At 41.8% G+C, this 26,818-nt stretch overlaps 1 protein-coding gene across 1 annotated transcript; it reads left to right on the top strand.

Annotated features, from left to right (window-relative positions):
- The first annotated feature begins 5,960 nt into the window (after window positions 1–5,960).
- LOC117741913 (probable G-protein coupled receptor 149) lies at window positions 5,961–19,114 on the top strand. The gene is made up of 5 exons (XM_034549177.1): window positions 5,961–6,914; window positions 8,426–8,606; window positions 8,749–9,245; window positions 17,180–17,323; window positions 18,602–19,114. Exons 1-5 carry the CDS (start codon window positions 5,961–5,963, stop codon window positions 19,112–19,114), a joined length of 2,289 nt encoding a protein of 762 aa, XP_034405068.1.
- Window positions 19,115–26,818: the final 7,704 nt, after the last annotated feature.

Here is a 26,818-nt window from a genome sequence, read left to right as displayed (position 1 = left end):
TTTCAGTCTATAACAAATGTTATTTTTTTTGTTCAGAATTTTGTAGTACTTAGCTCCACCTTTTTGTGCAAAAAAAACAAAACAACATGGCAACTTCCAGAAACCAAGATGGCTATCTCCAAAATGCAAAACTAATGGGTGTCGTTGAGGTGATTTTGTCCACATTTCTCATAGACAGTCTATGGTAACTACCTATATGACAAACGTTCTTGTAAACAACAACATTGGCTGTGATCACTTCTGTCTGGTGTTCTGTTTTCTGTGAGCCGACATTGTACTGTTTCAAGCAATATTTGTCTTAACACTTGGACACGATCTGTCATCCACCGCTGACATTCCTACACCTCTTTGGGTTTACACCGGTTCCTCCCCCTCTCTTTCTTCCGCTCTGTCCTAAAACAGGAAATGTTTTACTCAACTTGACTTCGAACAGTTAGCATAGACACAGACATGTTGTCCATCTCTCCTTTTCTCTTTCACACTGATTGAATCATAGAATTACAGCTATTTGTATTCCCTATCTTTCCTCAAAAGTTTCGACAGTAAGGGAGAAAACTGAAAAGTTGAAAATAAGGTTACGGTGGAAGGTAAAACACACAGCGGGCTGCACAGAGAGACTTGTTAACACTAACTACTGAGTGCTCTCTACCTCTCCAATGCATTTGAAAGCTTTTGGTTGATCTTGATGCTGCTTTGGTGCTATATGTAAAGCCACTGCCCTCTAATATTCTGTAATGAAGGCACAGCAACATCCCTTCTCAGCTGTAAACCCCTGTGGTGAAACACGCTTGTTATTTTTAGTGATATTCAAAAGATTTTTTTTTTTATGCCTGCCAATCTTTTCAAAACTGCTCCTCTCTATTTGAGATTCTCAGTGAATTGGAAAGACCAAGATTGAAAACATAGTTCCCCAAGATAAAATATGCTGGCAGTTGACTTGCTGGGGAGTTGCAACACTTCCACCGTGTTATGAAGAGCGCTCTAGTTTGATAGCAGCCAGCTTGAAAGGTTTTTACAAGTTGCCCATGTGTGTGGATGATAGCCAAGCTAGTGCACAGATATCAGTTAATCAGGACTCAATCTTCTATCTGTTTGTTTTAAATAAGACAGACATGTAGCTCCTAATTTAAAATGCCTGAAGCAAAAGTGTTTATTTAATAAACAATCATATTGCATAATTTATCTCTCACCACTTTGCCTTTCTGCCTCATTTCACGCTGAAAACCCATTTTGATGTTTGAGTTTAAAAGAGTTAGTTTATTCTGAAAGTAATGCAGGATATATTGAACTTTACTGAATTCCTGTAACAGTGATCCATGCCTGCTACCCGTCTCTGTCTGCCTCTTTATGGTTATTGCATCAGAGGAATGAATGAGAGTGCAGTAGTGATGGGGCCCAGAGGGAAAAAGAGGTACTAATGGGACCTTAATGAAAATCTTCAGTCTGCTCATTAATGTAGAAATATACACACATCATGCACACGGTTAGGGAGGGGAAGGAAGACTCAATGCTTGCACACATACACACACACACACACACTCACAGAAAAACAGATGTCACATTGCCTCTTTATAATGCTCTACTTGTCCCTTCTCTCCCTTCATTGAATGCTGTCTTTCACTCCAGTAACAAAGAAAGCAAATGCTAGTTCATCATCATCACTAGTTTCTAACCATAAATAATAAGACAAGCTACATAGGTTTGTACTCTGGGCTGGTTGTTTTCTTGACAGATATTTTATTCTGCTGCAAACAAGTAATTGATTCCATTAAGACAGACAGCTGGATGAATTAATTATGCTGATTAGTGTGGTAGGTTGTTGGGATGAAGGTTTGGAGTGAGATGATAAAATAAAAGAGAGTTAATTTGTCAGATTTCTTCACAGTCAGATGCCTTGATAATTTCTGTCCCTGCAGGCTTGTAACTGTGACCCACCTGAAACCACAGCGGATCCACTGCAGTCCTCACAAGAACACAAGCAGGATTACTTACACACCTGCATGAAAGCACATGTGAGTTTAGAGGACACACATATTGTTGTTTGTTCAGCTTGTACTAGGCTTTAGACAATACTTTGTTACCTGCTTCCTGTGTTTGACTCTGGTCCGTCACACATGCCAGATTTTCCACAGTGCAATAGGTCCATCTGGTGGACGAAACATGACTTTTTGTGACCTGGTAAAAACTTGAAAGGATTGTTTTTACCATTGTTCAAGTCTGTCTTTGAACAAAGGTCATGCACACAGAAACGTTTTTTTTTACTCTCCCTACAGATATCCCTCTTTACAGTTTTTCTCAATTGCTAAAACACTAAAACCCATTGGCTGAACAAAGTTCTCAGTTGCCTGAACTCATTTAGCTAACTGTGCAGTCTGTTGTCAATACCTTAAACTATTTCACATGGTAAAACACAATTTCCAGATCTCACTTAGACTTTTCAGCAAAACTCTAAACACATTCTCAGTCTCAAAACACATTCTGCAATCTAATGCACATGTCATCCATACTGGTAAACACAAGTGGCAACAATCAAATACAAATAGAGAAAACATGTCATTGATTAAACATAATTACTCAACATTGATCAAATGATGTGACACAACCAATACGAGTGCTCTGGCCTGACCAGCCCAAAGACAAGAAGAAGCACATTGATGACATGTTGACTCCTTTGATTTGTGTCCCTTTTACTGTAGTATTGTATACTGTAGTAGGCCTACATTGCATTGTAGGCTGTATAATGTACAATAAACAAATTGTATGGCCTTGAACATCGTGCTTTCTATTTGTTACAATAACAGTACTGACTGCTCAATAGATTTTGACCGGTTGCAGGTTCATATCAACAAAGAACAAGAATTACAGTATCACAGAGACAAAGGACACGTTTGTGAGCTGCAGGGTACAGTACTGTAACAATAGGGGTACAAGGAGGAGGAAGAACAAAAGAAATTGCAAAGAGCAAAGCACAGTAGTAATTTCTGATCAATTTTGAGCTACTGTAATAGAACATGTTTTCGTTCATATGAAATTTGTTTTGAGATTAAAAATCTACTTCTCGCTGAGAACTATATGTTTTGAACAATGTGTTTTCTATTTATTGGTGTATCGTTTACCGACTGCTTGATAGTGTATATTATTTTGATCACTTCATTTACGATTTTAGAGCAGTGTTTGATTTTGAGCACAGGTAAATCTGTTTTGAGGCGAAAGTTTCGTTTTGCAAGAGGATTCAGAGGTTTTGTAAATAGTGCTCGAAGATGAGGTTTTGTGTTTACAGTTTTGAGAAAAGGTTTCAGGGTATATTCACACGATATACAATCATACAATAGGATGGTCACTTTTAAGATTGAAATGCTGTACAGACAGTCATGTTTTCCTCAGGATTAATTTTAATAAGGTTGGTGATCCCACTTTCATCCAGTCCCATAATCCTGTAAAATCTGTAATGTATGACCACTTGAACAACTAAGGACATTCCCATTAGCCTCAGCTGAACATTGTGTTTAATGTTAGCATGCTAAACTAAGAAACAAAAAATTATGAACATGGTAAATTTTAAACATCAGGATACTTGAAGGCAACGTAGTTGAGGCAGGTCGTCAGCCTTCTTTGTTAAGCTGTCACTCATGATACCACGCCCCTGTAGTTGAAACCACGCCCCTCACGCCACATCCCGGCCAAAAGTCTGAACCTGAAAAAAACCGATCTGAAAGTGAAAAAAAGATTCGAAAGTTGAAAACATAAAATATGCTATTGAAAAATGAAAAAAATATATTTTATTCGAAAAAAAACATAACTGAATCTAAATTATATTTAAACCAACAAAACTTTTCATACACTTATTTTTATTTTGAAATACATTGTTGAATTTTTCCAAAACTTGAATTTTCAGGTTCACATCTTTTTTTTAAACCAACAAATCTATTGGCATGGATTTAGCTCCATACACTAGGAGGCACTGCCAGACACACAATGACTTATACATGTAGGTTGTTATGTCTGTGCATTTGCAAACAGATGCTCACATCCTGCAGACCCAGAGGAACATTAGCATTCATTATAATATTTATATATGTTCACCTCATGGAGGCTCTTTTTAGCTTGGTTTTGGTCTCTCTCAACTCACATGGGATATGACTTGCTCTACCTATTATTCTAAATGTCCACTTTAAGAGTTAAGTAATGATTTTCTGCAGTTTCAGCAAGACATCCCTTTCTTAATGCAAATGTTTATGATTCAGTGCTATATTTTTCAGCATCAAGCTCCCTTTTCCCTACTACACCAAGTATATTTTGCTTCTCAAAATCAATCTATTTTTTTTTAAAAGCATGTAAATAACCTTAACATGCACTGTCTGTATTTAACATGCTATAATCCAAAAAGAGAGAGGATCAATGTGGGGAGTGCATTGATGTGTGTGTGTCTGTGTATTTTTTCATACAGCGCTAAAGCTCTATCCCTGTTAATATATGGGAAATATATATCAGGAAGAAAGCTTACATGTATTCTAGATAGGTGAGCTAATTATGCATCCATAATGCATAGTAAATGTATTCTTGTGTAGTAAATGTTTTTCAGATATTGTGTGTATCTTTTTTCCAGCTCTTCATCTAACAAGTCTTTGCTCCATGAATAAATGAGGCAATGTGTTTTGACGGAATGCTTCATATTTTAGTATTTTCCAAAGGATTCTGTTTCATCACACCTACTCTATTCCTCACAGATACATTTCTCTATGAAAACCTTTAGTTGCACTCTCACCTTGTGCCTTTTCATGCACACATTGCATGCAGTATGCATAAACACACAAAGTAGGTCACCTTGATGTGTGATGATGAGCTCAGTTTGTGTACCTGTGTGTGTATGTTTTAAGCCTTGTGGATTATGTTTTGTCCTCTTGATCCTCTCGGTGTCCTCATGGCCCCAGAGAGAGTCTATAGTCATTAGACTGGCTGTAAGTCCCTTAGTCACAACTCTAATACAATTGCAAGACTTGAAATCGGGTGCACTTAAGTCATGTCACATCCATATCGATATAAATGTTGAACAAGGCTGAAAGCGCTGAACTTCCACAGATAGTGGTATAATACTCTTTGTGAGAACATGATGGAGGGGTGTAAATAAATAAGCATGGGCTGTCATCATGCAAATCCATGTTTGCATTCACATAAAGCCAAAAATGCATGAAGAGTGATGAATAGAGCACTACAAATCTCTATCTATGGACCACTGCGAGGACACCCAATGAACCATCTAAACAAACTGAGAAGTCCTTCAGCCTGAAAACCCTTGAATGCTACCAGGATGAGCCAAGGCCAACACGCCAGGGTAGAGGATCCACACAAAGACAAACAGAAACACAGGTTATATTTCCTCACAAATAAATCTGCCTCTGACCAGCCGCATGGACTCTGTGTCCACCTAACCTACTTTAATGTTGTACCTAATACAACTATCCAGCTGTATTAATTACAAATTCATTAATTATTCATTAATTGAATGGGGGTTAGAATGTGTCATGACCCGAGGAGAAGGTCGAGCCAAGCCACAAATGAAAACGCGGACCGATGCATGTGACCGATTCTAAACGGAAAGCGTCTAGTAGAATGCAGCGTTTGGCCCAACCCCAAATGAATACCGAGAGAGGAAACGACGATGACGACAGCGCGTAGGCTGGAAGCGAGAGGTGCCCTCGTTACGCGGTTTGAACGGTGCCTGCCAGAAAGGTTCCCGGTGGCTCCACATCCAAGACACCAGAAAGCTTTGATTGTGCGCGCATTCCTTAAAGGGATATTGCCCAATGTCTCTCTCACCATCTCCACGCTGTGCATATTTAATAGAAGCGGTGCGGGTCGGGACATCACATCTTTGCAGCGAGTTTTACTACGCCGGATAGTGGGTCCGATTTAAACCAAGTAAAAGTACCAAAGGAGACAGAGAAGTTAATTCATTGAAAATGCCTACGACGCATATTAGCTCCCCGGCGCCCAACCCGAGCGACCTTTCCACGGCCACTTACGAGAAGACAGACGTCACCTCGGAGGTGGAGAGGCAAATCCGCCTGGTCACTTTCGGCTTGTGCGTAATCTTCGCCGCTGCCACTTTTATCGGAGGTGTGTATTCGCTGCTCTCTCTCCTCCGAATGAGGAGAAAAACCTCCCTGTGTCTTATTGTGGCTTCCATGTCGGTGGACGACCTGCTCAGTGTGGTCCCTCTTTCCCTGTTCATACTCTTACAGTGGGAGACAGCTGGAGGGTCGGGCAGCCTGTGCACCTTATCTGGACTTCTGTACGTCTTCCAGGGTGTTTCGAGCAATATGAAGGCTTGCCTCATAGCCGCCTACACTTTCTATGTGACCAAGAGATTTGGAGTTCTTCAATCTGTCCGCCGGCCCCTGAGAGTGATGTGGGCCATTGCCGGTGTGTGGGCGGTCAGCCTTGCGGTTAGCGTGTTGCCTTTGTGCGGATGGGGAAGCTTTAAGCCGGTCTCTCTCGGATGTTTCCCAGAGAGCGAGAGTTTTTACACGCTGCTGCTTTTCTCTTTATATTCCCTGTGTCTCTGCGGCTTGTTGTTTTTCTTTATCTCCCTCACCTACCAGCTGCTGTGCTCCCGGGAGCCCCAGAGGACTGTACTGTACCCCAGCTACTTGGATATAGCGAGGGGACTGAGTGGCTCCGCTCCCCTCTGTGATCTTCCTTCCTTTTCCCGGGACAGCCTGAGCAATAGTTTCGAGCTGAGCCCAAGTTCATGCGCGACGGTGCGGAGGGAGAAAGAGGCCAGCGGGCTGTCCCCGGTGTCTACCGGCGGACAGAGGACGTCAGCTGTCGGGGACACACCAGTTGTGTTTGCACAAAAGCGCTTCTCCATGATCCTCGCGGTTGTCCGAGTTATTTTATGGATGCCAATGATGGTGAGCAGCGTGAAAACTAATTTTAACAACAGCAACTTTCAGCGTATGCCTTACCAGATCATGTTATCCAATAGTCTTTAAATGATGTATGTTTTTTTCACATCTTGTGTTTGTTCTTATTTAAAAAAGGGTTATTTAGTTAAAAATGATTGGCCTTATTTTGTACTGAAAGAAAGAAAATCCACAAAATTACAAACCAAACAAGTGGAGCTGTCTCATTATATTGAATATGTAATCTTACATTATAATCACGTTAACCTAGACCTCTTGTTTGCACTATAGCTATCAACTAATTATACTGTCTACCCCAAAGAACAATACAGGAGTATGGCATTGTTTCTATATGGGGGCACCAATGAGATGTAAGAGAAGGGCTCAACAGCTAGACACTCGTGGCTCTAATGCAGCACATGACAAGACTGCCAAACATATTAATGCCATACATCTCCAAACTGACGACCATTTCTGTTTTAGTTTGTGCATATCGGCTATGAGCTTGTCCAGTTCAGTGTGGGCACAAGTAACAAGCTGTGGGGAAATAAATACATTTTCTAATTGGGGGGAGAGGTCGAGACCAATTACAAGACCTCCCATGTCCCTTAAGGCAACTTCGGGAAAACCACAGTATTCTTTTCCATTTATTAATCTGTTTTGAAAGCATTTAGACATTTCGTGATGGTTTATGTTCTCATTAAAATAGTTAAACACTCACAATTAATAAAGCAGCAATTATTTATATATATATATATATATATATATATATATATATATATATAGCCAATGTCCCATTAAATTAACCCCTAAAGGCGTTGAGAACAGTTTTAGTCCAGTGCTTCTCAAATAAGGCACTCCAGGGGAGTACGTGAGATTTAAAAGAAATATAAAATGACCATCCATTAAAAAATCCTTTAAAATAGTTATTTAATAAATATTAAATAATATATAGTAGTAAGTTCATAAACTGGATTGTATATATTCTATATTAAATCAGACACTGATGACACAGCGCTGTGTATTACATATTTTTTTCAACCAAAAATGCTTTGCACTGGTCAGGGGGTACTTGGCGGAAAAAAATATTGCAGGTGTATCACTGAAATAAGGTTGAGAACCACTGTTTTAGTCAATACCTAAAGGGCAGCATTCATTGGGTTGCATTGTAAAATACTTTACATGAATGCCTCACAATGAGTGCCACTGTTTCGACATTTGTTCTTGCTCAAACCTAAACAAATTAAAGGTGATAAATGCTGTGCAAGCAACAGCAAACATAATTGGTATGCCAAGCTTGCAACACTAAAACAATTGTAAAAACCTTGGATATGATTAGCAAAGCAAGTGTCCACATTTCACTGATTTAGAAATACATGACTACAACTTGAACATTCCTTAAGAAACAAACACGTCTACCTCAGATATTTATTATTTGTATCTGTATCGCCACAATTCCTCATGCATGTTGAATCACAGACTCCTCAGTGGATTAATGTCCCCTTCCCCTTCATTCACAGACCTTGGTGCTGGTAAGCCACACAGTGAACGCACGCAGCTACTCCCTGGAGATGCTGAGCTTCTTTCTCACTCTGCTTGCCCCTGTGGTCACTCCATTATTCGTGCTGAGTGAGCGCTGGATCCACATGCCTTGTGGCTGCTTCATTAACTGCAAGCGGGATCCAATGCAGGAACCCTCAGGTAAAAAAATAAGTTACAGAAACTTACCAACAAATCACCACCAAGTGTGTTTCTACATAATGAACCCCTAAACAAGTTACCCATTGTTTTATGGAGGAAAGGGTAGGTGTGACTAAATTATTCTCAATAACCTTTTTCACAGTGATGAACAGAAGATTTGAGTTCAACCTTTCCCTCCAACAAGGCTATGGAGTGTACAAGTTGTCACACGCCACCGTGCCTCAAAACATTCCACCCCTTGAGAAGCCTGCCTATCACAGCCTCTTTAACTGTGACTTCTCTGATACCTGCCTTGATGCACGAGTAAGTGGTGGACTCTCCAGCCTGGGGCCTGGTTTTGATTTCAGCACCAGCTGCCCTCTGGACAGCTCCTCTCGTGCAGACCTATCGTTGGAAGTAGTGGCCAGTGGAGAGGTGCTGGCTGATTGTTCACTCCCTCGTGAGAGCCAAGGAGATGATAACGACTTCCACTGTGTCTCTTCGCTTCCTTCTCATCACCGGGAGCAGGATCGCAATCTTACTGCTAATTCTTCTGTGTTCGAGGGCCCGGAGAGGAGGCTGTCACATGAGGGGTGTCGAAAAATCGAGCTGACAGACTGGGAGTGGTGCAGGAGTAAATCAGAGAGGACACCCAGACAGGTACGCCACTGTCCAGAGTTGTCAGTGTATTTGTCTTAAGTTGAACCATTCAATTTAGTAATTTTTATCTGACATTCTGTGATTTATGGCTGGCATTAATTGATTTTCCACACTCACACTACTGCTTTCCGAAACTATATAGTCCAACAACTGCTGCATTAGCATGCAACATATGGTGATGTACTCTAGGTCGTACTATTGACCGTTTAGGATGGATAGATTTTTAATCTCTATTTCTGTGTTTACATTTTGTTCAAACGGGGAAATAAATGCAGCGTTATTACAGTGTATCTGTACAGAGATACAGAGAAGCACAGCTGTTGGGCTAGACGTCATTCTTTACATAACCAGGCTTTATAGAAGTGTGTGCATATGTGTGCGTTTTTGACTGCTTGAATGCCTGTCTGACTTTCTGTTTGGTGGTCTGTATCTCTGTGGAGGGTAGAGGGGAATATGGCTCTTTTTAATCAAGCTGACAGACTGGCAGCTGTGCATGTGAATAAGATAACATGGCTCAAGTCACCTCCTCCTTAGCCTCTCAACTCTCACCTCTCCTCTCTTCTCTCTTTGTTAGTGCTAAGCATCAATGACTTTTGACTAATAGAATAATTGATCAAGTTACTATCAGCATTATGCTAGTAAGTACTCATTAATTGCTGCTCCATTCTAAACTCAGATCAACTCTCAAGGCTCCACTCAGTTCATTGATTTAGTCTTGTGGTTTCCTGGGGGATTAAAGACGGTGTTTACAATTTCAAGGTTAGTATTAATGAGCTGAAACCTTCAGTGGTGGTTAAATCTCAGTATCAATGAATATGTTTGTGCATAACTGGGACTTGATATGACATTTTAATTGATTCAACAAAATCCATTGTGGGTTCAGGGTTTAGTTGAATCAAACACAAGCTGTGTATCGATGTATCTGTATGGCAGCATTGTCTGTCTACATGTATTATTCCCTCAAGACAGTTTCCTACAAGCACATGATATAGATGGCCTAGCATAAGCTTAATTCTGTCTACGCTTTGTTTGCCACAATGAAAGGTATCGTGGAATTGTGAAATCCAGACCCAGATGAGAGAGCTGCCTCACTCTGTTCCAGAGAAACAGCAGAGCAGCCCCATTCATAACCTTTTTAAACAACATGACAGCATAGTAATTGGGGATTTTAGAAGAATGCCACTATGAGCTGCATGGTTTCAAAACTAACTGGGACAGGAACAGGCGGTGAAAACATGTGCACACATGTGCATACATGCACAAATACACTCATTATCTCTGTCTCTCTTCCTCTCCATCTCTGCTCTACTTATAAGTCTAACATGTTTTGGTTTGAAAATCACTGTCTGTCCCCCCTTTCAAACACAGTGTAAACATACAGTATATACACACACAAAGCCAAAAGAGAGAGGAAAGCCAAGCATTTGTCTTGTTCCTCGTTAACAGGCTAGATGTCATTACCCAGTGTCTATCCTCCTTACTGTCAGCCCCTCCGGCCTTCAGCATCCACAGGGGGAGGTGGAATTAGAGCTTAAAGACATCTTTACCCTCTCTGTGACTTTATGCTCTCTGCTAGCAAGCACAGACTGGGGGTGCACGTTCACAAGCCCTCTCTCAGAGAGGAAACTGAGATCTAATGTGCATTAAAATGTAGCAAACTAAAACCTATTCACCCTTCTGAGAGCGCATCCAAAAATGTTTTTCTCACCAATAAAAGGTGGAGAAAGAAAACAAAACAACGGTTGATTTGGAATGAACAGTAAATTTAGCCAGCTCACAATGATAACATCCTGATGTTTACTAATATTTACCATATTCATCATTTTGCATGCTAACATTAGACACAATGTTCAGCTGAGGCTAATGGGAATGTCCTTAGTTGTTTAATACATTACAGATTTTACAGGATTATGGGACTGGATGAAAGTGGGATCACCAAACTTATTACAGTAAAATGAATCCTGAGGAAAACATGACTGTCTGTACAGCATTTCAATCTTAAAAGTGAACATCCTATTGTATGATTGTATATCGTGTGAATATACCCTGAAACCAGAACACCCCCCCCCCCCCCCCACCCACACACACACACATGTCAATGCACTTCCCACATTGATCCTACAAAGCATGATTTTATTTACTTGATGTGTTTTCAGCTCAACATGGTCGTCTCTCTTTCTCTCTCTCTCTCTCTCTCTCGACATCCTTTGTGTTTCTATTCTGCGTCAGAGTCAGAATCAGATCATTACATTGAACTAATCTAAATTCTAATTCTAATTCTAAATCTAAAATAATTTGGACGGCTGAATGAGACCTGCCACAGCCTCCCTCTGTTGAACCACAGGATGCTTCTTCTTCCCCGTGCCAGCAATATGCATTTTATCAAACACATCACATTGACAGAGGCTCACTTTGATGTACTGTGTGATGAATTACAGTTTTTCTCGATTGCTAAGACACATTTCTTGAAGCGGTCACCCGTTTTCTCAAAATTGTAAACACAAAACCTCATCTTCGAGCACTATTTACAAAACCTCTGAATCCTCTTGCAAAACGAAACTTTCGCCTCAAAACAGATTTACCTGTGCTCAAAATCAAACACTGCTCTCAAATCGTAAATGAAGTGATCAAAATAATATACACTATCAAGCAGTCGGTAAACAATACACCAATAAATAGAAAACACATTGTTCAAAACATATAGTTCTCAGGGAGAAGTAGATTTTTAATCTCAAAACAAATTTCATATGAACGAAAACATGTTCTATTACAGTAGCTCAAAATTGATCAGAAATTACTACTGTGCTTTGCTCTTTGCAATTTCTTTTGTTCTTCCTCCTCCTTGTACCCCTATTGTTACAGTACTGTACCCTGCAGCTCACAAACGTGTCCTTTGTCTCTGTGATACTGTAATTCTTGTTCTTTGTTGATATGAACCTGCAACCGGTCAAAATCTATTGAGCAGTCAGTACTGTTATTGTAACAAATAGAAAGCACGATGTTCAAGGCCATACAATTTGTTTATTGTACATTATACAGCCTACAATGCAATGTAGGCCTACTACAGTATACAATACTACAGTAAAAGGGACACAAATCAAAGGAGTCAACATGTCATCAATGTGCTTCTTCTTGTCTTTGGGCTGGTCAGGCCAGAGCACTCGTATTGGTTGTGTCACATCATTTGATCAATGTTGAGTAATTATGTTTAATCAATGACATGTTTTCTCTATTTGTATTTGATTGTTGCCACTTGTGTTTACCAGTATGGATGACATGTGCATTAGATTGCAGAATGTGTTTTGAGACTGAGAATGTGTTTAGAGTTTTGCTGAAAAGTCTAAGTGAGATCTGGAAATTGTGTTTTACCATGTGAAATAGTTTAAGGTATTGACAACAGACTGCACAGTTAGCTAAATGAGTTCAGGCAACTGAGAACTTTGTTCAGCCAATGGGTTTTAGTGTTTTAGCAATTGAGAAAAACTGTAATCTCTTGGAAGATAATATTCAAATATGACCAAGAAATCTGATACAAAATTGAGAGTGATTTAAAAACAGCCCTGTAACAGTGTGATAAGAAACACATCCATCCATCCATCCATTATCAGCCGCTTATCCGGGGTCGGGTCGCGGTGGCAGCAGGTTCAGCAGGCCGACCCAGGCCTCCCTCTCACCCGCAACACTTTCCAGCTCATTCTGGGGGATCCCGAGGCGTTCCAAGGCCAGCCGGGAGATATAATCCCTCCAGCGTGTCCTCGGTCTTCCCCGGGGCCTCCTACCAGTTGGACGTGCCCGGAAAACCTCTAATGGAAGGCGTCCAGGAGGCATCCTGACTAGATGCCCGAACCACCTCAGCTGACTCCTTTCGACACAAAGGAGCAGCGACTCGACTCCGAGCTCCCCCCTGATGTCCGAGCTCCTTACCCTATCTCTAAGGCTGAGCCCGGCCACCCTACGGAGGAAGCTCATTTTGACCGCTTGTATCCGAGATCTCGTTCTTTCGGTCACAACCCAGAGTTCGTGACCATAGGTGAGGGTTGGAACGTAGACCGACCAGTAAATGGAGAGCTTTGCCTTCCGGCTCAGCTCCCTCTTCACCAAGACGGACCGGTACAGCGCCTGTTTTACTGCTGCAGCCACACCGATCCGCCTGTCGATCTCCCGCTCCACCTTACCCTCACTCGTGAACAAGACCCCGAGATACTTGAACTCCTTCGCTTGGGGTAGGCAGTTTGCCCCCACCTGGAGGGAGCAATCCGCCGGTTTCCGGCAGAGCACCATGGCCTCAGATTTGGAGGTGCTAACTCTCATCCCTGCCGCTTCGCACTCTGCAAAACGCCCCAGTGAATGCTGGAGGTCACGATCCGAGGAGGCAAACAGGACCACATGTAAACATGTAAACTGGTTGGGCAAACTCCCAGGACCCCTCCAGTAATCTTGCGAGGGTAAAGAGCTGGTCCACTGTTCCACGACCGGGACGGAATCCGCACTGGTTCGACAAGCGGTCGGAGCCTCCTCTCCAGCACCCTGGCATAAGCTTTTCCCGGGAGGCTGAGCAGTGTGATACCACGATAAAAGTGCTCTTTCCACCGCCCGACGATGTCCCCAGTCCGGGTCAGCAGTTTCCCCCCCCCCCTGCTGAGAACAGCTTGGGGTAGACCCTGCTTTCCCTTCCTGAGCCGTCGGATGGTTTGCCAGAACCTCCTTGAGGCCAACCGAAAGTCCTTCTCCATGGCCTCTTCGAACTTCTCCCCTGCCCGAGTTTTAGCCTCCGCGAACATCGCAGCTGCAGCCCTTCTGGCCCGCCGGTACCCGTTAGCTGCTTCAGGAGACCCCTGGGCCAGCCAGGCCCGAAAGGCCTCCTTCTTCAGTTTGACGGCTTCCCTCACCCCCGGTGTCCACCACCGGGTTCTCGGGTTGCCGCCACGACAGGCACCGATGACCTTACGGCCACAGCCCCGAGCAGCCGCGTCCACAATAGAGGCTTTGAACAAGGTCCACTCGGATTCCATGTCCCCAGCCTCCCTCGGGATTTGTGAGAAGTTCTTCCGGAGGTGGGAGTTGAAGACCTCCCGGACAGGATCCTCTGCCAGACGTTCCCAGTTCACCCTCACTACACGTTTGGGCTTGCCAGGTCTTTCTAGCCGTCTCCCCCGCCATCTGATCCAACTCACCACCAGGTGGTGATCAGTTGACAGATCTGCTCCTCTCTTCACCCGAGTGTCCAAGACATACGGATACTCCGAAATGCTGTTCGGTGCATAAGCACAAACAACAGTCAGAGCCTTATTCCCCGCAACCCGTAGTCGCAGGGAGGCGACCCTCTCGTTCCCCGGGGAAAACTCCAACACAGCGGCGCTCAGCCGGGGGCTCGTGAGTATCCCCACTCCCGCCCGGCGCCTCTCACCCTGGGCAACTCCAGAAAAGGACAAAGTCCAACCCTTCTCCAGGAGCTTGGTTCCAGAGCCCATGCTGTGCGTGGAGGTGAGCCCAACCATATCTAGCTGGTACCGCTCCACCTCCTGCACCAGCTCCGGCTCTTCCCTGCTAGTGAGGTGACGTTCCACGTCCCTAGAGCTAGTCTATGCCGCCGGCGATCGGCCCGCCCAGGTCTCCCGCCTGGCCCGCCGCCCGGTCTAAATAGCACCCAACCCCGATAATTCTCCCTGCGGGTGGTGGGTCCACAGGTTGAGGTAAGAAACACAGAAGAAATTAATTTTATCAAAGTTTTACGCACTAAAATTGTATTATTCACAAATTTGTAAATATAACAATTCTGATAACAGCTAATTAGCTCGTAAATCATATGTGCCTTTTTGCTGTGAGCCTAAAAGGTATCCAGTTGCTTATATCATGATACGCTAATTCTCATATAACCGGCAGTGTAACGTTGTATTCAATGTCAACCATTTAAGCTGTTCATGGTGCCAACAGTTTTTTCAGTTTCATCTCCACAGCCTCACAGAGTGGAAGTAATTTGATCATCTGCTTATTCTCAATTTCAGAAAGAACAACACCTCAGCTTCTGGTCTCATCAATCCTTGTGATCAATAAACTTGCTATTTGCTTTGTGTGTGAGCTTGTTGGTGACTTGCACATTAGCTGTACAAGTGCATGTTTACTCAGTCATGTCAACCATCTGAACGGATTCTGTAACACAAAGTACTCAAATGTGATTCTTTTTACAGAATAAAAAGCAAATAGTTAATGCAGTGATTAAAGAGACTGACCTAGCCAGCATCATCGGTTTTTGTTTGGTTGTTGTAGCCCTATGATGACAGTAATAGGACTAATCCTCAACAGTTGATATTGTGTTAATGCTCTTATCTGTGTTTCAGCTGACGTGAAATCAGCACTAAATACATTATATATTAATTTTTTTGTGGAAGATTTTGCAAATTCTATTTCATCCATATATATATATATATATATATATATATATATATATATATATATATATATATATGATACAAATAGTAGGAAAACAGGAGAGATTTTGAGAAAAGGGCACATGGCAGCAAAAGCAATAAGTAAAATAAAATGAAAAACGCAGTTATCAAAAGCATTAGCCAACAGCTATTCCTAAATTGTCAACATTTCTGTCTGATCCAAGGACTTTCACCTCCCACTCAAAACCTGTGATTATTCGAAAAAGCATTAAGGTATCGATATGTAGCATCAGTGGCACAGCTTGAGACCTCTAGCTCCACACATGCACCCCGAGGTTATGAAAACAAGGTGTGAAGAATAATCTGCAAAAGAGGAGTAGGGGACTGCGGTCAAGCCAGCCTCCACTTCGAAAAACACAGTCAACCCAGCCCGCACGGTTTTTTTCTTTTTTTTTAAACTAATCATGAATTTTATGAATGATGAATAGAAAAAAAAATAGAAAGGTAACTCTTCTAATATTGGGACATTTTAAATTGAAAGAACGAGATCTCGGATACAAGCGGCCGAAATGAGCTTCCTCCGTAGGGTGGCCGGGCTCAGCCTTAGAGATAGGGTAAGGAGCTCGGACATCAGGGGGGAGCTTGGAGTCGAGTCGCTGCTCCTTCGTGTCGAAAGGAGTCAGCTGAGGTCGTTCGGGCATCTAGTCAGGATGCCTCCTGGACGCCTCCCATTAGAGGTTAGAAGTAAAATAAAATGAAAAACGCAGTTATCAAAAGCATTAGCCAACAGCTATTCCTAAATTGTCATCATTTCTCTCTGATCCAAGGACTTTCACCTCCCACTCAAACCTGTGATTATTCAAAAAAGCATTAAGGTATCGAAATGTAGCATCAGTGGCACAGCTTGAGACCTCTAGCTCCACACATGCACCCCGAGGTTATGAAAACAAGGTGTGAAGAATAATCTGCAAAAGAGGAGTAGTGGGGGAGGGGGCATACGAAACAGTCCATTCTTACATTATATCTTTTTGTTATCACAACGTCTCCCTCCACAAAGCTCACTTTGATGTACTGTGTGATGAATTAATCTCTTGGAAGATAATATTCAAATATGACCATGAAATCTGATACAAAATTGAGAGTGTTTTAAAAACAGCCCGCACTAAAATTGTATTATTCATAACAAATTTGTAAATATAACAAATCTGATAAAATCTAAATAGCTCGTAAATCATATGTGCCGTTTTGCTGTGAGCCTAAAAGGTATCCGGTTGCCATGGTACCCTAATTCTCATATAACCAGCAGAGTGCGGTTGGCAGGGCTCTTATGTTTAAGCCCAATTAAACACATTCATCTCCTTGCCCTTGACAAGTTGACGTCATGGTCTAAGCACATTTAGTTTGAACTAAAGGACTTTTATTCAATAACATGATGAACAATTCAATTTAGTAATTTGCACAATCATAATCTCAAGAAATGAGGCCTGTTGTTGTGGTGGATGTTGACTGAACATTTAATTTTTCTCTTTTGGTCTTCCTATGCAGCGGTCATCAGTTGGTCTGTCAATCCCCCTGTGCGCCTTTCAGGGCACTGTATCTCTGCAAGCACCCACTGGGAAAACCCTCTCTCTCTCCACCTATGAAGTCAGCAGTGACGGACTCAAAATCTCCCCCAACAATGCAAAGAAGGTAATAGCTCCCGGCACAATCACAATCACATTGTTAGGGTTCAATTCCTGTTGATTAGAGGCAAGTCATCATATGACTTGGGAATTACGTATGCATTTTACTTTCTTTCTGAGAGTTAAAGGCAGACAATTATATCACTGTCTTGTCTGTGAATATATGAAGCTAGGTGACTTTTTAAAAAAGACTGTAAACAACTCAAACCAGAACAAAAAAAACTACAAGTTGTGGATTGACGATATGGAGAGTTGTGTGCTGTAGAAAAGCTTTGGATAGAGTAGGACTAGCTGTTTCCCTCCACACCCAGTCTCTATGCTCAACTAAGTAGATCTTTGCTAGGCTGTAGTTTCATACTTATGTCATATCACATTTCAATCATTTAACTCTTGGCCAAAAAAGTGTAATGTCACAAAAATACTGTCAAAAACAACTAGTTTACATAGACTTTGTCAATGTCCCATTGTCATCTAGGGACAATAGTATTTAATCAGGGAGAGTCAAGATAGATAAAGAAAGGATGCATGTTATTGTTAACGGATGATATTAAATGATGAAGTCTCAGCGTCTTTGGCGCTTAGACTCTGCGGGGAGATTTGCAATTGAGAGCCGACGCCCCGATCAGCAACAAGATAGATCCCCCGTGGAGTCCAGACCTGGTGGTGATGAGCTGATAGAATGATGAGTTGATGAAGCTGATGGATCCGTGGAGACTGGGCGGAGATGGGGAGGTGGAGGGGTGTGTAACAGCAGCATGAAAGAACTGAAGGTAGAGAGACAGTCATGTTTAAATGAGACAGCAGCAAGATGATTGGCTAGCCGTGTCATTGTTTCCGTGTGCTTATTGGATAGAGGGGATCAGCTGAACTGCGCAGCTGGTGTCATGATTGACGGTGCAGGACGATGACAGCAAGTAAACAATGCGTGAGCATGCGTGAGGAATGATTGGCAGGAATGTGAGGGAATAGATGGCGGGCTGAGGGGTATGGTCTTCCTGTCTGAACTTGAGCTAGAGCTCCATGTAGCTAGAATAATTTGAGAGTAGAGAGAAATTAAATAGCGCTATAACAAGTCTGTGGGATGATTTGAAATAGGACATGAAGTGACGAGTATCCACTCAAAAAACACTTTCTTGCATTTCAAGATGACTAACAATGAGTCATGAGTGAGCCGTGTGATGTAATTGGGTTAATTGAATTAGGAAAATATGTACGGTTCAGAAAAGAAAAGACTGTTTATGAATAACTTGAACTATAAATCTATAAATCTTCCTCTGCTTCAAAGGTGGAAGTGTATCGCTCAAAATCAGTTGGCCACGAGCCCAGTGCAGACGACCCAGCACCAGGAGGCCATCCTGGAGACGTGAATGTCAGCAGCGTAGAGATGGGCATGGAGATCGGAATGGGGATGGGTATAGGAGCTGGTGTGGGGGACACCAACGTCAAGATTCACCTTGAGGTTCTTGAGATCTGTGACAACGAAGAGGCCATGGACAGTGTCTCCATCATCTCCAACATCAGCCAGTCCTCCACCCATGCCCGCTCGCCGTCGCTGCGCTACTCTCGAAGGGAGAACCGCTTTGTCTCCTGTGATCTGGGTGAGACGGCTTCCTACTCTCTGCTCATCCCAAGCAGTGCCAACCCAGAGACAGAGACCATCAATATCACTATACCTGACACTGTGGAGGCCCACCGGCAGAACAGCCGACGGCAGACGCAGGAGAGCTCAGGGTATCGTGAGGAGATACAGCTGCTAAACGAGGCCTATCAAAAGCAAGCTGGGGAGAGGGAGGAGTGACGTACAGGATACCAAGAGGGTGTCTCTCAGGAAGAGGTTGAAAGACATTAAAGGATGAAAGAAAAATGTCCTAAACATTCCACATCACCAATTTCCGATCCCCACCCTAGAACTGAGAGGTGACCCAAATAGACATTTAGCTTAAGACTGTTCACTTGTGTACTTTCTCTTTAGGTAGCACCATGAGAGCACATACATCACTTATCTATAGAGACAGATTAGCCTGACATAGATTAGCCTGAAAAGAAGAGCTATATGGCTGTGAATTAGGGTAAACAAGAGAGAGAGAGAGAGAGAGAGAGAGAGAGAGAGCAGGGAGGTAGGAGGGAGAAACAATATTCCAGCAGGGCATCTGTATTCCTTGAGGGTTTCACCATATGGCAGCCTGTCACATATCTAAAATAGATAGAGCAAGAAAACGTGGAAAAAGAGGGGCCACGGTCTAGTCACACGTCTGATATGAAGCGGCTCCTGTACACTATGTCACAGGTGACTCAGCGTTGAGGGGAGGGGTCACCTGACCCATGGATCTGACTCATCCTTGTGTGTTGGTGTGCATTTTTGTATGTGAGAAGTAGCCTTGCCGGAAACGGAGGGGAAAGATATATTAGAGTAATGGTTTGTAATGTCAGTGATTAAAAGTATTCAAATGTTTCCTTTATATGAATGTGCTTATTCTACATAATATGTATTTTTGCTGTGTTTTCCTTTGCATCCAGGTGCTATAACCATCATGTATTTACACAAATAATGTAGAGACCGACATCAATGCTGAAAATATCAGGAAAGTAGAGCCCGAGCATATGAGGGAGAGTGCAAGTGATAGAAGAAGAGGTGGATGGTTTGCATATGCAGAGGAGTTTTCTGCCTCATGCACATTTAGTGCAATTTAAATGAGTAACAGTGTGCATATCTTACAACAGTAGGCAGCATATGAACGTACATTACAGAGCCACTTATGGGGCTCATCTGCCCATTCAATCAGTGAGCCACCGGGCCTCTCCCTTTCTATTGATTACATGCATAAATTCAGGACTGGAATACAATTTTCATATATAGTATATACATAAGCCTATTTCAACACTGTTTTTTAATGGGCACATAGACTGTGCACATCTGTCAGAAGCATATACATCTTTATTCTCTTTCCTGAATAATGTTGACATATCCATTACTTAGATTTAAATGTACATGTGTGTGTATTTAATTGTATAGTAACTAATATATATTTATTAAAGTTGGTTTTATTATGGTGTCTTTTATATGTCAGCCATTTGATTGCATGTACTTCAACACAACATCGGCACTTTGTGGACATTATTTTCAGACATTATTTGCAGACATTTGAATTGTCCTTTAGCTGCAGCATTTCCCATCCTCCAGAAGAATGTTGTCATAAAATTGCCTCCAATTGGATTACAATGTCAAGTGCTCCCAGGCAAAATGTAAAATAAATAATGTACAGGTGTATTAATCACACTGAATGTAACGTTGTATTCAATGTCAACCATTTAAGCTGTTCATGGTGCCAACGGTTTTTCAGTTTCATCTCCACAGCCTCACAGAGTGGAAGTAATTTGATCATCTGCTTATTCTCAATTTCAGAAAGAACAACACCTCAGCTTCTGGTCTCATCAATCCTTGTGATCAATAAACTTGCTATTTGCTTTGTGTGTGAGCTTGTTGGTGACTTGCACATTAGCTGTACAAGTGCATGTTTACTCAGTCATGTCAACCATCTGAACGGATTCTGTAACACAAAGTACTCAAATGTGATTCTTTTTTACAGAATAAAAAGCAAATAGTTAATGCAGTGATTAAAGAGACTGACCTAGCCAGCATCATCGGTTTTTGTTTGGTTGTTGTAGCCCTATGATGACAGTAATAGGACTAATCCTCAACAGTTGATATTGTGTTAATGCTCTTATCTGTGTTTCAGCTGACGTGAAATCAGCACTAAATACATTATATATTAATTTTTTTGTGGAAGATTTTGCAAATTCTATTTCATCCATATATATATATATATATATATATATATATATATATATATATATATATATATATATATGATACAAATAGTAGGAAAACAGGAGAGATTTTGAGAAAAGGGCACATGGCAGCAAAAGCAATAAGTAAAATAAAATGAAAAACGCAGTTATCAAAAGCATTAGCCAACAGCTATTCCTAAATTGTCAACATTTCTGTCTGATCCAAGGACTTTCACCTCCCACTCAAAACCTGTGATTATTCGAAAAAAGCATTAAGGTATCGATATGTAGCATCAGTGGCACAGCTTGAGACCTCTAGCTCCACACATGCACCCCGAGGTTATGAAAACAAGGTGTGAAGAATAATCTGCAAAAGAGGAGTAGGGGACTGCGGTCAAGCCAGCCTCCACTTCGAAAAAACACAGTCAACCCAGCCCGCACGGTTTTTTTCTTTTTTTTTAAACTAATCATGAATTTTATGAATGATGAATAGAAAAAAAATAGAAAGGTAACTCTTCTAATATTGGGACATTTTAAATTGAAAGAACGAGATCTCGGATACAAGCGGCCGAAATGAGCTTCCTCCGTAGGGTGGCCGGGCTCAGCCTTAGAGATAGGGTAAGGAGCTCGGACATCAGGGGGGAGCTTGGAGTCGAGTCGCTGCTCCTTCGTGTCGAAAGGAGTCAGCTGAGGTCGTTCGGGCATCTAGTCAGGATGCCTCCTGGACGCCTCCCATTAGAGGTTAGAAGTAAAATAAAATGAAAAACGCAGTTATCAAAAGCATTAGCCAACAGCTATTCCTAAATTGTCATCATTTCTCTCTGATCCAAGGACTTTCACCTCCCACTCAAAACCTGTGATTATTCAAAAAAGCATTAAGGTATCGAAATGTAGCATCAGTGGCACAGCTTGAGACCTCTAGCTCCACACATGCACCCCGAGGTTATGAAAACAAGGTGTGAAGAATAATCTGCAAAAGAGGAGTAGTGGGGGAGGGGGCATACGAAACAGTCCATTCTTACATTATATCTTTTTGTTATCACAAACGTCTCCCTCCACAAAGCTCACTTTGATGTACTGTGTGATGAATTAATCTCTTGGAAGATAATATTCAAATATGACCATGAAATCTGATACAAAATTGAGAGTGTTTTAAAAACAGCCCGCACTAAAATTGTATTATTCATAACAAATTTGTAAATATACAAATCTGATAAAATCTAAATAGCTCGTAAATCATATGTGCCGTTTTGCTGTGAGCCTAAAAGGTATCCGGTTGCCATGGTACCCTAATTCTCATATAACCAGCAGAGTGCGGTTGGCAGGGCTCTTATGTTTAAGCCCAATTAAACACATTCATCTCCTTGCCCTTGACAAGTTGACGTCATGGTCTAAGCACATTTAGTTTGAACTAAAGGACTTTTTATTCAATAACATGATGAACAATTCAATTTAGTAATTTGCACAATCATAATCTCAAGAAATGAGGCCTGTTGTTGTGGTGGATGTTGACTGAACATTTAATTTTTCTCTTTTGGTCTTCCTATGCAGCGGTCATCAGTTGGTCTGTCAATCCCCCTGTGCGCCTTTCAGGGCACTGTATCTCTGCAAGCACCCACTGGGAAAACCCTCTCTCTCTCCACCTATGAAGTCAGCAGTGACGGACTCAAAATCTCCCCCAACAATGCAAAGAAGGTAATAGCTCCCGGCACAATCACAATCACATTGTTAGGGTTCAATTCCTGTTGATTAGAGGCAAGTCATCATATGACTTGGGAATTACGTATGCATTTTACTTTCTTTCTGAGAGTTAAAGGCAGACAATTATATCACTGTCTTGTCTGTGAATATATGAAGCTAGGTGACTTTTTAAAAAAGACTGTAAACAACTCAAACCAGAACAAAAAAAACTACAAGTTGTGGATTGACGATATGGAGAGTTGTGTGCTGTAGAAAAGCTTTGGATAGAGTAGGACTAGCTGTTTCCCTCCACACCCAGTCTCTATGCTCAACTAAGTAGATCTTTGCTAGGCTGTAGTTTCATACTTATGTCATATCACATTTCAATCATTTAACTCTTGGCCAAAAAAGTGTAATGTCACAAAAATACTGTCAAAAACAACTAGTTTACATAGACTTTGTCAATGTCCCATTGTCATCTAGGGACAATAGTATTTAAATCAGGGAGAGTCAAGATAGATAAAGAAAGGATGCATGTTATTGTTAACGGATGATATTAAATGATGAAGTCTCAGCGTCTTTGGCGCTTAGACTCTGCGGGGAGATTTGCAATTGAGAGCCGACGCCCCGATCAGCAACAAGATAGATCCCCCCGTGGAGTCCAGACCTGGTGGTGATGAGCTGATAGAATGATGAGTTGATGAAGCTGATGGATCCGTGGAGACTGGGGCGGAGATGGGGAGGTGGAGGGGTGTGTAACAGCAGCATGAAAGAACTGAAGGTAGAGAGACAGTCATGTTTAAATGAGACAGCAGCAAGATGATTGGCTAGCCGTGTCATTGTTTCCGTGTGCTTATTGGATAGAGGGGATCAGCTGAACTGCGCAGCTGGTGTCATGATTGACGGTGCAGGACGATGACAGCAAGTAAACAATGCGTGAGCATGCGTGAGGAATGATTGGCAGGAATGTGAGGGAATAGATGGCGGGCTGAGGGGTATGGTCTTTGAATTGAAAGAACGAGATCTCGGATACAAGCGGCCGAAATGAGCTTCCTCCGTAGGGTGGCCGGGCTCAGCCTTAGAGATAGGGTAAGGAGCTCGGACATCAGGGGGGAGCTTGGAGTCGAGTCGCTGCTCCTTTGTGTCGAAAGGAGTCAGCTGAGGTGGTTCGGGCATCTAGTCAGGATGCCTCCTGGACGCCTCCCATTAGAGGTTTTCCGGGCACGTCCAACTGGTAGGAGGCCCCGGGGAAGACCGAGGACACGCTGGAGGGATTATATCTCCTGGCTGGCCTTGGAACGCCTCGGGATCCCCCAGAATGAGCTGGAAAGTGCTGCGAGTGAGAGGGAGGCCTGGGTCGGCCTGCTGAACCTGCTGCCACCGCGACCCGACCCCAGATAAGCGGCTGATAATGGATGGATGGATGGATTTTGAATTTCAAAATAAAAGATATAGAAAATCACATTCATGACCAAACGTGTCTCTAATTTCAGACTAGATTTAGAAGGAAATGGTGCATAGTTAAAAACTCATTCCACTTCAGATCCATAGTAGACCATCTCAGGATGTCCCTCAGAGACAATCAAGACATTCTGATGTTTGATTTAAAAATGAAAGCCCGTCAAAATCTCCTTTCTGAGCTGACTTCAAATCAGTTCATGAGGCAATTTATGTCTAACTTTAGATAATATTTAAAAAAGAATGACCCATAGTTATGAACTCATTCCACTTTCAAGGTAGAATTTAGAAAGTTTCCATGTGTTTTTACAAAATTAGACCTGTCATTGTTTTTAACAAATGTTTCCCACTATTAAACTACACATTATGTATGTATTTTAACCTTACTAAAAAAGAAGATATCAAGTTCACTGTCAATCAATACACAACTTCACAGGTTCAAAGTTCTACACCTTTTTCTTTCTATTGTCGTGTCAAAAGTTTACCCTACCAGGTGTTAAGTCTTTTTAAGGTGAAATGATTAATATTGAAAAACTAAAACTTATCTTTAAATTATTTGTTCTTGCAAGACGAGGCTCAGTTGCACAGAGCCACAACGATTCGGTGCAAGTGAGTGCTGAAGATTGAAATTCACAGCGCTATAAAGACAGTATACAGAGGTGGGCTGTTATTGGAATATTCAAATGTATTCAAATACACAGGGGTCAGGCATTAACTGAACAAATATCTTCCAATATTTTTAGTATTACTGGAAAAACTTTTCTCATATATTCTCATAAAAAAAAGATTTAGCATTTTAAATAAAAGAAAATGTAAAAACAGAATTTTGAGTTGTGTGGCACACATGTCCTTAAAACAAGGCATTATGTGATGTTACAATAAAAACTATTGATAAACTATGTCTATCAATCAAGGTCTGTTCAGATCCCCTACATTGTTCAGGTCCCCTTCATCTCTCTATCTCTCACTATTTATGTGAGGTCGCTCTGTGTATCTCGGTGCTGATACATATCCATTAGTCTTCCCTATTCACCTGCTAAACTGCCACAAATACCTCATAGGTCATCGAGTTGATAAATATGTGTTTTTACATGAATTAACACTTCTGTTTTTCTATTCCTTGTCTGACCTGTGTATTTTTATTTTGACTTGTTTTGGATACATTTGCAAAGATTGTTTGTTTTCTATGGATTTCACCAATAGTATAATGCAAACTCGCTTTTGCATTTTTGGCATAGTGAACACCTTTTGACCGTACTTCCCTGCCGCCTTGTTTGTTTGATTCCTGACAAACCTGAAGTTAGTTTCGTACCCCACCCCCACACCACAGACAAACACTATCCTTACAAACTTGTTCAATTCAATTCAGTTTATTTTGTATAGCCCAATATCACAAATTACAAATTTGCCTCAGATGGCTTTACAATATGTACACATACGACATCCCTGTCCCAGGACCTCACATCGGATCAGGAAAACTCCCCAAAAATAACATTTCACAGGGAAAAAAGGGAAGAAACCTTCAGGAGAGCAACAGAGGAGGATCCCTCTCCCCGGATGGACAGAAGCAATAGATGTCATGAGTACAGAATGAACAGCATTTACAAAGTTACATAAACACATTACATGAATATGACAATGTATGAATGGAACTCCAATCCATGAAACAGAAGGAGGTAGAGAGGAGGGGGGGCGGGGCATCAGCAGGGCCAACGCGGGAGGCCGGCTCACCAGGCATCAGACACCTCCAGGTCCAATGGACCCTATGAGACGTGAAGTCACAACGACTCCGGGGAGGAAGCAGAGTTAATAAGGTGCAATGGAGAGATGTAAATTCATCCATAAGGAGAGAGAGAAGAGGAGATAGGTGCTCAGTGTATCCTAAAACATCCCCCAGCAGCCTATAAGCCTATAGCAGCATATCAAACGCGTGAACCAGCTTTTCTGCATCTTTTTGGGACAAGGTGTGGCCTGATTTTTTAAATGTTACGTAGTTGAAAAAATGCAGTCCTTGAGATTTGATGCTTTCAGTATTTTGAAAGCCATTGTTTTTCTCTCATTTTTCATGTTCTTTTGGATGTCCCAAACATGATTTTTGGAACCGCTGGAAAGGCCTCCATCATGCTCTTGCCATCTAAAAATAATTTAAACATCATATGTCCTATTTCACAGGACAGGTGTTCAAAGGCAACACTGCATTACTCAAAAACAATCTTATTCAGTCAATGTACAACCATTCTTGTATCTTATTGTTATAAAGGCAAAATATAATTGCACAGGTAAAACTGAGTTTAATGGAGACATGGACGTCATTTAAAGGTGACAACCTGTGAACAAACATACAATAGAAATACATGATATAGCTTATGATTAAGTCCACATTACAAAGCACTTACCATGATGACCACAACCCCACAGTTATTGCCATCCTTCTGAGTTGGATGTGTGAGAACTCCTCCGGTCCATTTTTTGTCCATCCACTCAGTTTTCCCACGGCTTCTCCTCACCTTTAAAGTGGGAACAAAGCAGATAAACCTTGCTACATATGATCCAAATTGCAACTGGATCAACAACA

This window comes from Cyclopterus lumpus, chromosome 13 (genome assembly GCF_009769545.1).
Source record: "Cyclopterus lumpus isolate fCycLum1 chromosome 13, fCycLum1.pri, whole genome shotgun sequence".
NCBI classification, from domain to species: Eukaryota; Metazoa; Chordata; class Actinopteri; order Perciformes; family Cyclopteridae; genus Cyclopterus; species Cyclopterus lumpus.
Note: the sequence above shows the minus strand (reverse complement) of the source record. Positions and strands in the feature narration are given on the sequence as shown.